The 14,065-nt window shown below is 36.8% G+C and overlaps 1 protein-coding gene across 6 annotated transcripts in view; it reads left to right on the top strand.

The window, feature by feature from the left end:
* Window positions 1-14,065, top strand: part of LOC128733096 (kinesin-like protein Klp10A) — a 155,074-nt gene that overhangs the window by 101,347 nt on the left and 39,662 nt on the right. For all 6 annotated transcript variants that reach the window (XR_008411861.1, XM_053826708.1, XM_053826705.1 and 3 more), the window contains one exon: window positions 12,011-12,053. Coding sequence is in view for 5 of the 6 variants with exons in the window: in XM_053826708.1 (XP_053682683.1) it covers window positions 12,011-12,053 (43 nt within the window). In the remaining variant the exon portion in view is untranslated. The remainder of the gene's footprint in view (window positions 1-12,010; window positions 12,054-14,065) is intronic.

Here is a 14,065-nt window from a genome sequence, read left to right as displayed (position 1 = left end):
GGCCCGGTCGTTCCCGATTTATCGATCGTAGGTGCACCATAATCGACGATAATTATTAGCGCTTAATTGTCTTCCGATTGCTTGTTTGGTGATGATATATCTGTTATAGGTTTTCTACTTTTGCTAAAACTGTTTTGCGAACTGCTCGGTCAAATTTAAGTGCTCCCGGTAATGTTGGCAGATTGTGAAAATTGCAATCCTTTCTCGCAATGTGCGGGCCCCTTTGCACAGTCGAATCAAAGCACAGCAAGCCTGAAACGGTACCAGCATGCAATGCAACCAGAGTTCGATTTTATTTTCAATTGCCTTGAAACATCAAGCTATGTTGGTCAGCTGCAATGTACGACAGTGTTGCATACGCCAATATGAAACAGTTTAAATCACGACTAAAAATAGGAAAAAGCTGAACCAACTGCGAACTCAAAGCGAAAAGGAGAAATGCACTGCGAAAAAGGCTATTTCAATAAACATGACCAAAATGAGAATGTCAATCCCGAGAACACACTCTACGGTGCACTTGGAGTTTTGAACTGTTTATGTAAACAAGGTCATTGTACAGTCTTGGAAAAATGAAACAAAGTCACTAATAATGAAAAAATTATAATGAAAAAAACTCACTAATTAAATTGATAGTATTCAATGTTATGTTGAAAAACATCACAAACTTGTTTGTGAAAGTTCATGCAACCAGCTCGTTTATCTTCCGAAAGTACCGAAATGATCGTTGTCACTGCTCAGCATAATTACGCTCATTCGATCACATCTGGTAGATTTGCATAGATGCAGTTCAAAACACAATGCCATCATCACCGTGGAGAAAGCGGGATGTGGAAAACAAACCGCAACTAAATGAGGCCGAAGAGGCCGCAAACTGCCCGGCAGCTTCCGGCCGTACGCACGCACGCTCATCCAGTTTGACGACCCGACAGCAGAGGCAGCAGCAGTGTTTGTTTTTAATAATCGTAGCAACCAAAACAAAAAAAAAACGTAAGGCTCGTTGAATGCCCGACTGCAAAAAGAAAATATTCTGATTTACGGCGAACGAAATTGAAAACTAAACTGCTGATTGCCGGTAATTAAATTTCAATAGTAAACAAACGTACCCGCCGGTGTGCAGAGAAAATTTTGGGTTTTTCTAGTCGAATCTGGCAGCTGTTTGGCTGGTTAATTTAACATTGCAATGTTCACAACATAAAATCTGACGTGAAATGAGAGTTAGCCGATCGATTCGTTGCAAAATGTGAAAACCCAATCTTATCCACCTAGCGGTGAATAAATTTTTGATATCATCGAATTGCGTCACTGCCTTCACTTATATGTTGCTAAACTAAATAAATTTTTGCTTCGTAGAATTGATACTAAACGTGGTATACAACAAAGTGCAATAGAAAGTGGGATCATGTAGTGGAGTTTGTTATATTGTTTATTTTCTTTGTGACATTCATGAATGCTCCAGCCCCTGCTTCATTATCATATGCAATAAAAGACGTGAGTAGACTCAGTAAATATCGTTGTCGGTTGAAAATTGAACTCAAATAAAATTTAGTGAAAGGCAATAAAATAGTAAAAATCAAGTGAAAGCAGATAAAAAAATAACACAAACCAAATTAGGTGAAAGGAGATAGCATATACAGTGGTATTCCGATTATATCTACACCTGTTTTAATCTACACCCGAATTTAGGTACCCCCGATTTTGTCTACCATTTAGACCCGGTTTTATCTACCTTTTTTTAAATTGTCATTTCGGCATGAAAATTTGGAAGATTTCATGAATTTATGCATAACAGGGAATGTTTCTCTGTATTTTATAGTTTACTATATGGCATCTGTGGCACATGTAATTATAATGCTGAAGTCAAATACGCAAAGTAACTTCCATTTATTTTGTAACGCATATTTTTAACATTTCATAAAGATCCTTTGTGATATTTTTCTATACCGTAACGCTTACGGGCACATCCCGTCTCCGCTAGAAACTATGGTTATCACCTTTCTTTCCATAAAAATTCTAATCTTTTGAACCATTGAACCGATTTTAATAATTTTATTTCCAAATAAAAGGAATTTTATGAGCTTTTCAGAAAAAAAAACAATAAACTGACGTTCAAGGTTTTTTATGATTGCAAAAACATTTTTTGTAGGAGCCTTGAAACTCTTAAAATCACTTAAAACAATTAAAATATTTTGCCTTTCGAAATGCCTTTGCCACTCGAAAACCCGGAAATGGAAAGAAGGCTTTATTTTTTCATTATACTTTCAATGGCAAGCTAGTTGTTTATATACGATATCAAAAAACAGATATCTGACATTTTTAGTTTTTTAGATACTCTTTTTTAAGAAATAAAGATACGAAAATGCAATGAACTCGCACGGCGTTTTATATTAGAGACACATTTCTTTGTCAAAAAAACTTTTATTACAAGTAAAAACAAAAACCATGCGTCTCCATTGTATTCTCGATACTTTATGAAAACTTTCTTTGGTTCTTTGGTCTACACACCATGGAAACATAAAAAGTGAATGTTTTCAATGTTTTTGCGATAATAAAAAAAGTTTGGGCTTTAGTCCAATATTTTTTTCCGAAAAGCTCATTAAAATACTTTCCATTTGGTATTAACATCATTGAAATCGGCTCAATGGATCAAAAGTTATGACTTTTCAAAGAAAAAAAGGTGGAAAAATGGAAACTTTTGGGACCACACTTACTCAGAAAAGAAAACCGTAAGAAATAAAAATAACCAAATAAAAATACAGATCTAAAATTTACTGCAAAGGAATAAGTACACAAAATTTGAATAAAATCGGAGCAATTTTGAATTTCGATATGTCTTTCATAATATTGCTGAGTTGACATGCATTATGGCTAATGTGAATAAAATGAGCCCTATGCGTAAAATTACGCTGAAATCTATATCTATAAAAAAGGATTTCTGTCTGTCTGTCCCTATGTTCCTCATAGAATCGAAAACTACTGAACCGATCGGCGTGAAAATTTGCATGTAGAGGTTTTTGGTGCTAGGGAAGGTTCTCTCGATGGCAAAAGACCCCTCCCCCACTAAGAGGGGGGGGGGGGGGCTCCCATACAAATCTATGCCCATAAAAATGGATTTCTGTCTGTCTGCCCGTATGTTCCTTATAGAATCGAAAACTACTGAACCGATCGGCGTGAAAATTTGCATGTAGAGGTTTTTGGTGCTAGGGAAGGTTCTCTCGATGGCAAAAGACCCCTACCCCCACTAAGAGGGGGGGCTCCCATACAAATGAAATACAAATTTCCTCATAACTCGAGAAATAATCAAGCAAATGGAACCAAATTTGACATGTGGATGTTTTTGGAGACAAGAATGTTTTCTATGGTGAATTGAAATCTCTCCCTGCTTTAGGAGGGGGGGCTCCTATACAAATGAAATACAAATTTTCTCATAACTCTAGAAGTTGGGGGAGTTGTTTTCTACTTTACTGTGAGGAAAACTTGTATATTAAAACACCCATGAACTCCTAAGAAACTTGCAAAACTCGAGATTGTGGCAAAGGTCATCCGAGATTCACGATTTATGTACAACACAGTTTAATTTGTGGCAATACAAAGTTTGTCGGATCAGCTAGTAATACATAATTGAAGAAAATGATCAACATTAACAATATTTTTTGTTCATTTAAATTATTTTGGAGAAATTTATTTTTCCCCAAATGCGTCTACTTTCCAAATATATCTACCGAAAATTTTCGGATGGGTAGATAAAATCGGTAAACCACTGTACTATGTACTGCATGTACTACTCGAGTCACAGTACAGAACACAACTTTAACGGTTTTTTTTATTTTATGCATAACATAAAAACAAAAAAAAAATTAACAATGGAATTCATGGGTTTTGAATTGCATCGCTTAAACTGTTCAATTTAGCACAGTATTTTTCAAAAAAAAATCGCTCCGAAAACTATTCCAAATCAAGCTTATGTCATGCTCTAAAAAAAATCTAAATTCTCGCCGTTTTACAGCAAACCATAAAGAACAGTGGAATTTATTTGCTTCCTTTCTCGTGCTTCGTTTGAATAATGACGATACTTTTTTTTGCAATGCTTAGCTAGTTTGTGCTGCCGCCCAATGAGCATCAATTTTCTTTCATCTTTTTCTGGCGGAGCACCACACTCAAGTTCTTGAAGCACACCGTTTCGGTCCATATGTGTGAAGAAAACATTAGCTTTGCTTGAAGTTGTGCAGTTTCTGCGCAAGATTAGTTGTAAGAGAAAACAGAATTCATTCAGCATCATTCGGGGACAGAACCAACGCACAGTGGTCCAAAAGGGCGAAAAGTGGAACTTTTTACCCTTGTTATACTATAACAAAGGTTTAAAAATTGACCGAAAAATGCGAAGTTGATCCGAGGCCCGGAGGGCCGAGTCACATATACCAATCGATAAGGTTCGATGAATTGACAAACGTCTGTGTGTGTGTCTCTCTCTGTGTGTGTGTGTGTGTGTGTGTGTGTGTGTGTGTGTGTGTGTGTGTGTGTGTGTGTGTGTGTGTGTGTGTGTGTGTGTGACGCTTGACTTTAGTCGTCTGTTTCTCAGAGATGGCTGAACCGATTCACTCGCTATTACGTTTATTTGAAAGGTGTTATCACCTTGGAAATCACTATTGAATTGTTTTGCGGTCCAACGTGACATGATTTTCTCCGGAACCGCTCAACCGATTTCAACAATTTTAGTATCAAATGAAAGCTCTTGCTACCGTAAATTTTTTGGCAAAGGTTTATCGAAAACAATCAAGCGGTTCAAAAGTTATGCTTAAAAATGTGCTTTTTCAAGATGTCTATTAGTCGAACGTTTCTCAGAAATGGCCAAACCGATCTATGCGCTTTTAGTCTCATTTGGTAGGTAATATAGCCTCATAGATCACTATTGATTCGTTTCTTGATTGGATGTTTAATTTGAAAGTTATGAGCAGTCGTGTACAGCATAATAAAATTTACAATTTATAACGATTTTAACCAGATAATTAATCAGATTTTAATTATCTTAGTATCAAACGAGAGGCCTTAACGCTGTGAACATATCTGCTAAATCTTATTAGAATTGGCCTTTCCAGACAAAAGTTATTTGAAAAACATTGATGAAATTATTTAAGCAAAATTTACTGATATACACCAAATAGAAAAAAAGCGATCTTGTGCTCTAGCTCAAAAATGCCTAATTTTCCAGGTAGTGTGTCTTTGGAAGAGTTTATTTACAAAATATGACGCAACTTTCTACACTATTAGGGTGACCGTAAATCTACCTATTAGGGTGTTACAAATTTTTGTTTTTTTTAAATGCGTCCAAAAAAGTACAGTGTCTCTACAAAAGTTGTAGAACTGTAGTAAACGATTTTTTTTAAATGCAGCGAAAACTGAAAAATTGAGATATCGAAAAGCGGCTACGAGACAATTTAGATAATTAATTTTTACACGCCAAAAAAAATTCAGCCAAATCGGTCCTCTAGATACTGAGATACACGCACCATCTCTTAAATTATATGGTTTTGAGGAGAAGGCGTTTAAACTATTGTACAGCATTTGCACTTCCCTTCAAGTGATCCCACAGTTTTACTGCAATGTCTCAACGAGTACCGAAAAATACTTTGGGCTCAACATTTCTGAAGATAAAAGACTTCTGAAAATGCAAATCAAACCAGTTTTCCTACTTTCCAGTGAGGGTCCCCTTAAATATCAATCCTGCCCAAGAACTTTGCACACGATTTTTTGATCGCTTTCAAATATTGAGTTATCGGTTCTTACGTTGGCATAAAAATAGTTTTTGTAGTGACTTTCAAATATTCTATAAAGTTATCAGTAGATTACATACACATGCACATGTGTTGATGATAACTACCATTACTGCCCATAAAAGCAAAGCCGTGGGCTTAAACCGTCATTAGACATTACCCTTCTTTATCGACAGACTTCGCAGCCGGCTGATAGAGTACAGGAAAATTACGGGGCCAGTGTAATAATCCTACTGACTCTATCTAGCAAGCACCGCCTAGCCGAGATTCGAACATACGACGACTAGCTTGTTAGACCAGCATCGTACCTCGAAGCTAACTGGGCGGTATTACTGCCCATAAATGCATAAGAATTCCGTGTGATTTTCACCACTTTGGGGATAAGCCTGGGGATCATCTTTAAATTGTTCATGCTTTCAATATTCCAAACAGTAACGTTATGTTTGTTCCCAAAATTTTGAAAATATCAAACTATGTCAGTCACAAGTTACAAATAAACGCATAACAGTCTCAGTAGTGAAAATATAACAATAACCATCTGCTTTTAGAAAATGCCTGGAGCGATTTGACTGAATAACTAATAAACGCAAAGATTTGTGGCCTAAAAGAATTCTATTGAACAGAATTTGGAACGGATGTACGATTCCGAAGATATGTCTGGAGCTTATGGCACATAAAACATATGCTAACCGTACCCTAATATGGGAGGGTGGGGACAAGCGGCACCCATGCGAGTTTGTAGTATCTGACCTAAGCTGCAAGGTGAAGTACTGATTTGATATATCCACTTACTCCATCTTATTCAAAGAAAAATAAAGCTTAAATAAATCAATAACTTTGTTAAGAAAGGTCCTAGAAATTTACGGCCTTTTGTAGAAACATGTGTTTTGGGTGCATCGATAATTGCTTAGAACAATATGTTCTTGTAAAATGCAACCAACAATAGCTATGCACGAAAAATTAATTTTTCAAGTACTTACAAAAAATGTTCTGTATCTCTACGCCCGACAGAGATAGAAATATCATTTCTTAAGCAAATTTGTTTGCCTTTATGTTTTCTACAACTTTTCCGAAGAAACTCTGTCCGTGTTCTCCATCGCAGAAAAGTTATTTTTTTATTTTTATCATAGTAAGCCATGGATAACTTTTGACAGTTTCAGATTATGCGAGGTATTTCTACGAACAAAAGTTCCGAAGTCATAATACTGCTAAAATGAAAACAAAAGACGCTAAGAACAAAGTTCTACTTTTCACGCTTTTGGACTATCGTGCTACGGTTGCACAGTGGTCCAGAATCACAAAAAAGCGGACATTAGCAATTGGGTAGAAAATGCGTAATTTTTCAAGGATGGTGTCTATGGAGAAGTTTATTAGTAAAATATAGCGCATCTTTCTACACTAATAGGGTGACCTTGAATTCACCTATCGGGATGATACAAACTTTTTTTTAAATAATTTGAATAGAAATTCTTTCAGAAACCTGTAGAACATAGTAAAATAAGTAGCTTTGCTGAAAATAGTAACTATCTCTCTCTTACTTGTTGCGAAATATAATGATGTATTTAAAAAAGCACTTGAAAATCAATCCTATGCTCAATAGCTTTGCACATGATTTTTTTTATTGCTATCCAATGTTCTACAAAGTTTTTCGGTATGTTAAAATACACATTTTCTCTAAAGACTGTTTGGCGCTAGGCGTCTTTAATATCGTCGTTAGGAGTCTCCGGTGCGTATACGGGAAATGATAGAATTGGGAGAATAAAACAAAACTCCTAATATTACGGGCGGCAGTAGTTTAGTGAATAAATCATTCGAGTACTAACCGAAAGAGCGGGGGGCGCGAGCCCCACCTGCCGTTGCACAACGCAGTATATTTTTGGTCTTGGCTGGATCATCGAATTGTGACTCGTTTATCCGGGAGTCAAAATAATGTCAGTGTGGGTAAATATGGGTAAAGTGTGGGGTCATTTTGAAAAGATAATACTCAATTTAACAGTAAAACTCTTCTAAATTCTTGGTCGGTTTCGATATAAGCGCAAGAACGTCTATTGAGAAAAGCGATGACAAAAATGAGGTCCTGTAAAAATAGAATGTCGTTAAAAGGAGCATCATTGACCATGTACATTAAGCTAGAAAGAGTACCATCTTAATTCAAACGAAAGCCTAACAAAGACAGTGTTCGATTAAAAGAAACTATGTGCAATGCATTTATTTCGGGATTTTCCGGATTATTGAGTCGTAAGATTATTGGGTGTCAGATTAGCGGGGAGATTCTGTAGTTAGACAAAAAATATTACAACATAAAAACTCGGAAACAATGAGATGATCAATTTGGCATCACTTTCCGATTGTGTACATAGTAGAATCAATAAATCTAGAATGCCAGTGTCGCTGTATGCGTAACGCTGTTGTATGCGCATATGTGTGAGTGCTCGATTCGAAACGGGAATCTGATTGTCAAACTGAAAAGACAACCCATTAAATAATCCTTCCTGCGTTTCCGTAAATCACGTAGGACAAATCACCCGATTTGGTCGTTTCGGGGTATTTCGTCGGCAGGAAATATTTTCTATTGGGCAATTTGACAGAGTTGTTCCCGTCTCCAAGACACGAACCAGTAACATGTTTGCCACCAAAATATCCATGAAACCCCAGCGACACTGGAATTCTATATATATATTAATTACTAGCTGACCCGACAAACTTCGTATTGCCACAAATTTTACTGTATTGTACATAAATCTTGAATCTCGGATGACCTTTCTCACAATCTCGAGTTTTGCAAGTTTCTGAGGAGTTCATTGGTGTTTTAATATACAAATTTTCCTCACAGTAAAATAGAAAACAACTCCTCCCATTGCTTAGCCTGATAAAATAAAGCAAATAGCACTTTAATATTCGCCATCGTTACAAACCATTTCGCCGAATACCATTTTGTGGAACACCAATTCTCGGTTGACCATAACGCGGAATATAGATTTTCGCAGAATACCATATCGCGAAAAATCTTACACGGGATGTACCATTTCACGGAAAATCTTTTCGTAGAAAGTACCATTTCGCAGAGGTGACCCAACTGAAGGAAAGTAATAGAGGTCAGTAGATCTAGGAAAATAAATAAACCTAGATAGAGGTGATCTCTACGGGGGGCTGCCTCCCGCAGTGGCCGGCGTTAGAGGCAGGTCGCCGGCAACACTCGCGGCCTGTGTCCGTCTCGCCCTGAATCATCTAATGTTACTATTGATAGTTTCTGGTGGTTTTGTTATTGACTAATGTTTCATGAAAGTGTCTTAAATTTCTCGAGTTCGATTAGTTTTTGAATTACGCAAAAATTTCTTTTTTGTTTATATGAGAGTCCTTATCCCCCTACCGCGGGGCTGAGGGATTTCAAACCATCATGAAAAAAATTCCTGCCTCCAAAACCCCCCATATGCCAAATTTGGTTCTGGAGTTATGAGGAAATTTGTATTTCAGTTGCATGGGAGGCCCCCCTCCTAAAAAGGTAAGGGGTCCCAATTCATCATAGAAAAAACTCTTGCCTCCAAAAACACCCACAATTTGTATTTCATTTGTATAGGAGCCCCCCCCCCTCCTAAAGTGGGAAGGGGTCCTAATTCACCATAGAAAAAATTCTTGCCTCCAAAAACGTTCATATGCCAAATTTGGTTCCATTTGTTTGATTAGTTCTCGCGTTATGAAGAAATTTGTATTTCATTTGTATGGAAGCCCCTCCCCCCTCTTAAATGGGAGAGGAGTCATAATTCCCCTCCTAAAGAGAGGAGGGGTCTCAATTCACCATAGAAAAAAAATTGCCTACAAAAACACCCATATGTTAAATTTGGTTCCATTTGCTTCATTAGTTCTGAAGTTGTGAAAAAATTTGTATTTCATTTGTATGGGAGCCCTCCTCCTAAAAATGTAAGGGATCCTAATTCATCATAGAAAAAATGCATGCCTCCAAAAACACCCACATGCCAAATATGGTTCCATTTGATTGATTAGTTCTCGAGTTACGAGGAAAGTTGTATTTCGTTTGTATGGGAGCCTCCCCTCTTAGTGGGCGGAGGGGTCTCTAACCATCATAAGAACTTTCCCTGGCCCCAAAAACCTCTACATGCAAATTTTCACGCCGATTGGTTCAGTAGTTTTCGATTCTATAAGGAACATCCCGACAGACAGACAGAAATCCATTTTTATAGGTATAGATACTGTGTACATGCATTCGCAGTGTACGGGACGTTCGATAAAGTATTTGACCCCGCACACATATAAAGATTTTTTGACATTAGCTGTGGCCCTGGCAATAGAAATAATATCAACAATATCTCCTCTGCTCTTTGCTCCCCTCGCACTCCAACATAATCGAGCCTCAGCTAATGTCATTCGCGTTAGTGACGAAACCACAAATTACTTCATTGCTCTAGTTTCATGAAGGGCCTAGTCGATCACCTCAATACTTCGATTGCTCGCCTAAAGCGTAATACACTCAAGTCGCTTTTTACGCGAAGGTTACGTCCCGCGTAAATCAAAACCGCGTAAATTCCGAAATTCGCGTAAAAAACCGCGTAAATCCCGAAAATCGCGTAAAAAAACGGCGTGAATTCCGAAATTCGCATAAAAAAAACCAAAATTTTGCGTAAAAAAAACTTTGTGTATTTCAACACTACGCGAAAAAATAGACGTTTTGAGCACATCCGCGTAAATTCCGAAAATCGCGTAAAAAAACCGTGTAAATTCCGAAATTCGCGTAAAAAAAACGCGTAAATTCCGAAAATCGCGTAAGAAACCCCGTAAATTCCGAAATTCGCGTAAAAAAACCACGTAAATTCCGAAATTCGCGTAAAAAACGCGTAAATTCCAAAATTCGCGTAAAAATAGTCGCGTAAAAAGCGACTTCAGTCTATTTCTAACCGTTCTTAAAAGAAATCGTTTGAATTCCCGTCATTCATAAAATGAATCGCGTAAAAAAACCGCGTAAATTCCGAAATTCGCGTAAAAAAATCCGTAAGTTCCGAAAATCGCGTAAAAAACCGCGTAAATTCCGAAAATCGCGTAAAAAACCGCGTAAATTCCGAAATTCGCGTAAATAAAAACCACGTAAATTCCGAAATTCGCGTAAAAAAACCGCGTAAATTCCGAAATTCGCGTAAAAATAGTCGCGTAAAAAAACCGTGTAAAAAAACCGCGTAAAAAGCGACTTCAGTCTATTTCTAGCCGTTCTTAAAACAAATCGTTTGAATTCCCGTCAAATGAAAGTAACTCACGTGACACATTGTCGTTATGCTTCAGGGGGAAATATTGCATGCCGTCCTACACAAATACATGCGTGCTCAATTCGTAAACATTGTTGTGATTTTTGGTTCGGACGAAGGAAAATTTTGATGAACGAATTTGAAAACGCATCCGAATAATAAAAGTAAAGTCAGAGGCGTAATTTCAATAAATTGCTTATAATAATCGTTTTTAGTACAATTAAAGTGCACGGATCAGAGGGTAAGTATATCTTTGAATCAACTCAGTACAAAAGCTCTTGGATTATTTGTTAAAATTCATCCAAGAAATGATGAAAATTGATGTGTCTTTCCTTACTACGATGGAATTTAGCACCCTATTTGCAAGCACTGCCTTTATTAAACATAACTTTTCAAGGTTTAAATAGAAGTTGTAATAATAATACATTAAGTAAATTGTCTATATTATTTTTAAAAATGACCATAAATTGGTACTAAGATGTACCAAATGCACTTTTGAGTGGGGTTTCAATTTCTGTGCACTTTGTTTCATTATTTCGGTTGGTTAAGTACCTCATACAAGCTATTATTCAACGAACTTATTTTGGTTTTGTAGCAGTGTCTGTCCTTCTCTCATTCTTCGTTTGTTTATATTTACTCTTATAGGTGAAACTTTAAGTTTTACTACATTTGCCACCGCGGCGTTGTCATGCAACACACTGTACTAATGATATGATTCGTTTTTTTTTTCATCTTCTTTTTATTTCAACTTCAACCCATAATCACCGACATCGATGTCTTCGTCGCCCTTAACCATGCCTACAATGACGGCCAACGAACGCTACGGGCTCGCATGGGAATCATCGTTGCTGCGATCATCGACAACTGTGGTTTGCTTGCAAAACCGTCATCATCGAATGTGACGAATGTTCCTCCTACGTACATTTGCGTCAACACTTCTACTGCTGCTGCCGCGACTACTCGAACTACTACATTCATCGCTCAAAACAGAATGCTACACAAGGTGCAATCAGCAGGCTCAACGTGGTAAATGGTAAGTGTTATTTTCCTACTGTGTTTTTTTTTTCTTTGTTTCTTTTTTCTCACACCCTATTGGCGTCCAGCCGTTTTACTTACCTGTCATGACACATGTGGGTGGGTAACTCAGTTTTTTCCTCTGTTTTTTTTTCGCAGTGAAGCCAGCAAGATCTTGCATGCAAAGTGGCATGCAATGTTAGTTGTTTGAAATTGACCGGTTAGAAAGCACAGTAAAAAAGTAGTAGCATCAAAGCACTGTTTTGATCACAGTGTAGCTTTCTTTTGTAGCAGAAAACTTCGTGTTATAAAAAATAATCATTTTTTTCTGTTAAAGTACCTACATGCTTAAAATTAAGCTAAATAATAAAATTAAACAATAGAGTTAAGAAAACTGTTCTCAGTAGTTTTCTTAACTCTTTTGTTTAATAATTATTACTATGCCGCGGGTCGTAGCTGTCATTCATTTTTATTTTAGATTAACTATTTAATGTCTGAAAATTACTGAGTGACTAATTACTTTTGTGTAATGAACGGAAAAAAACACATTTCCTTATGTTGTCATAAAGTAGCTAAAATGTGTAAACATTTTCTATTGGCGCTGCTAGTTACCTTTCATTTAACAAAGAGATAGAGATTTTTCATTACCTCTGTGCAAAATGCCCATCTCTTTCCGGGGCATACACTTATGCTCCACTGGCAGCTTGTACACCTTTTATGTGTTGTTTTTATTTCACTTTCATTTTTTAAATTTTAATTCATTTGTGCTATGTTGCACAACCGTAGGTATGATTCATGTTTTTTATTTTTCGATCTAAGGTTACGAACGGTTCGAACGTGAAAGCTAAAGAGCCTCGACCGATACAGAAAAATATCGAACGAGAATCGACTATTGGAATAATTGCTCGGTTGACTTTCCTTCATTAAACTGCGAACTTAAACTCGTCTGTTACATAAAAACATTCCCCTTGACAATTACTATTCATAGTGATTCACGGTACATAGGAACACTAGTTGTACAATACGTCAGGTAACAGCAAGTCCGATCTAACTTTTATATCGTTTTCAACGTAATACATATAAAGAGGCTGCAAAATGTAAGCGAAAGGGCTCCGATGAATCATGCCTTTTAGGTTTATCTTTAAATTACACAACGAAAAGTACTATGTTCTGCGGTGAAACAATTTGCCAAGGTGCAAATGTGAGAGTCACACACAAACTGATAAGTTTGCTCGAATGTCAAAAAACGATAATATTAGATCTATGTCGCTCACAAAACTTAAAAAAAAAGTTTTCAACTAATTTATTTAACATGACATGATTTATTTACTTGACATAACATCAACCTAGGTTCTTAATTCTAAGGTCATTTCATTGAAAAGGTCAAATCTTGGTTGTTTGTATCAAATTTCAACAAGCGACACTAATTTCAAGGTACTTTTTATCCCCCTAAAAGCACACTCAATAACCGATCACAAGTGCTTGAAATGGGGAGATCGGACGGGTTTGTAAATCTAGTGATACAGGCTTGACGTAGGACTACGAATGTAGATACGATTCGTCGCCTCCCCAGAAACAATTTATCGATTGAAACCAATTGCGGTGCCATTATTTGACGTAGCAGCATTCCATAAATTTGATGCTGCCGTACTATTCCTGATTTTTCCAAAAACCACAAGGAAGTAATTTAAGACCGCTTACATTCATTCCAGCGTTACGAGACACCATGAGCAACCATTTTTAGTCTTCAAATCAGTTTTTATTTTTACAAATTGTTGGTAAATAACTGGCTACAAGTGATTAGTTATATTTACTGAAGCATGAACCAATTCATACAGTGAAAATAGATAGCCATGTTGTCTCGTGATAATGCTGGAATGGGTAATTTCTATTATCTTTTTATTCCATTTGATTAAGAACTTCCCCTACAGGGAAATGCGTGAACATTGCTCAAGGTTTTGAGAACAGTTTGAGTTATAATTCAATGGGATTTCATCAAAACGTTGTATTCGCATATGCAGTATTTAAGCA

This window comes from Sabethes cyaneus, chromosome 1 (assembly GCF_943734655.1).
Source record: "Sabethes cyaneus chromosome 1, idSabCyanKW18_F2, whole genome shotgun sequence".
In the NCBI taxonomy this organism is placed as follows: Eukaryota; Metazoa; Arthropoda; class Insecta; order Diptera; family Culicidae; genus Sabethes; species Sabethes cyaneus.
This window is presented reverse-complemented; position numbering and strand designations above follow the sequence as displayed.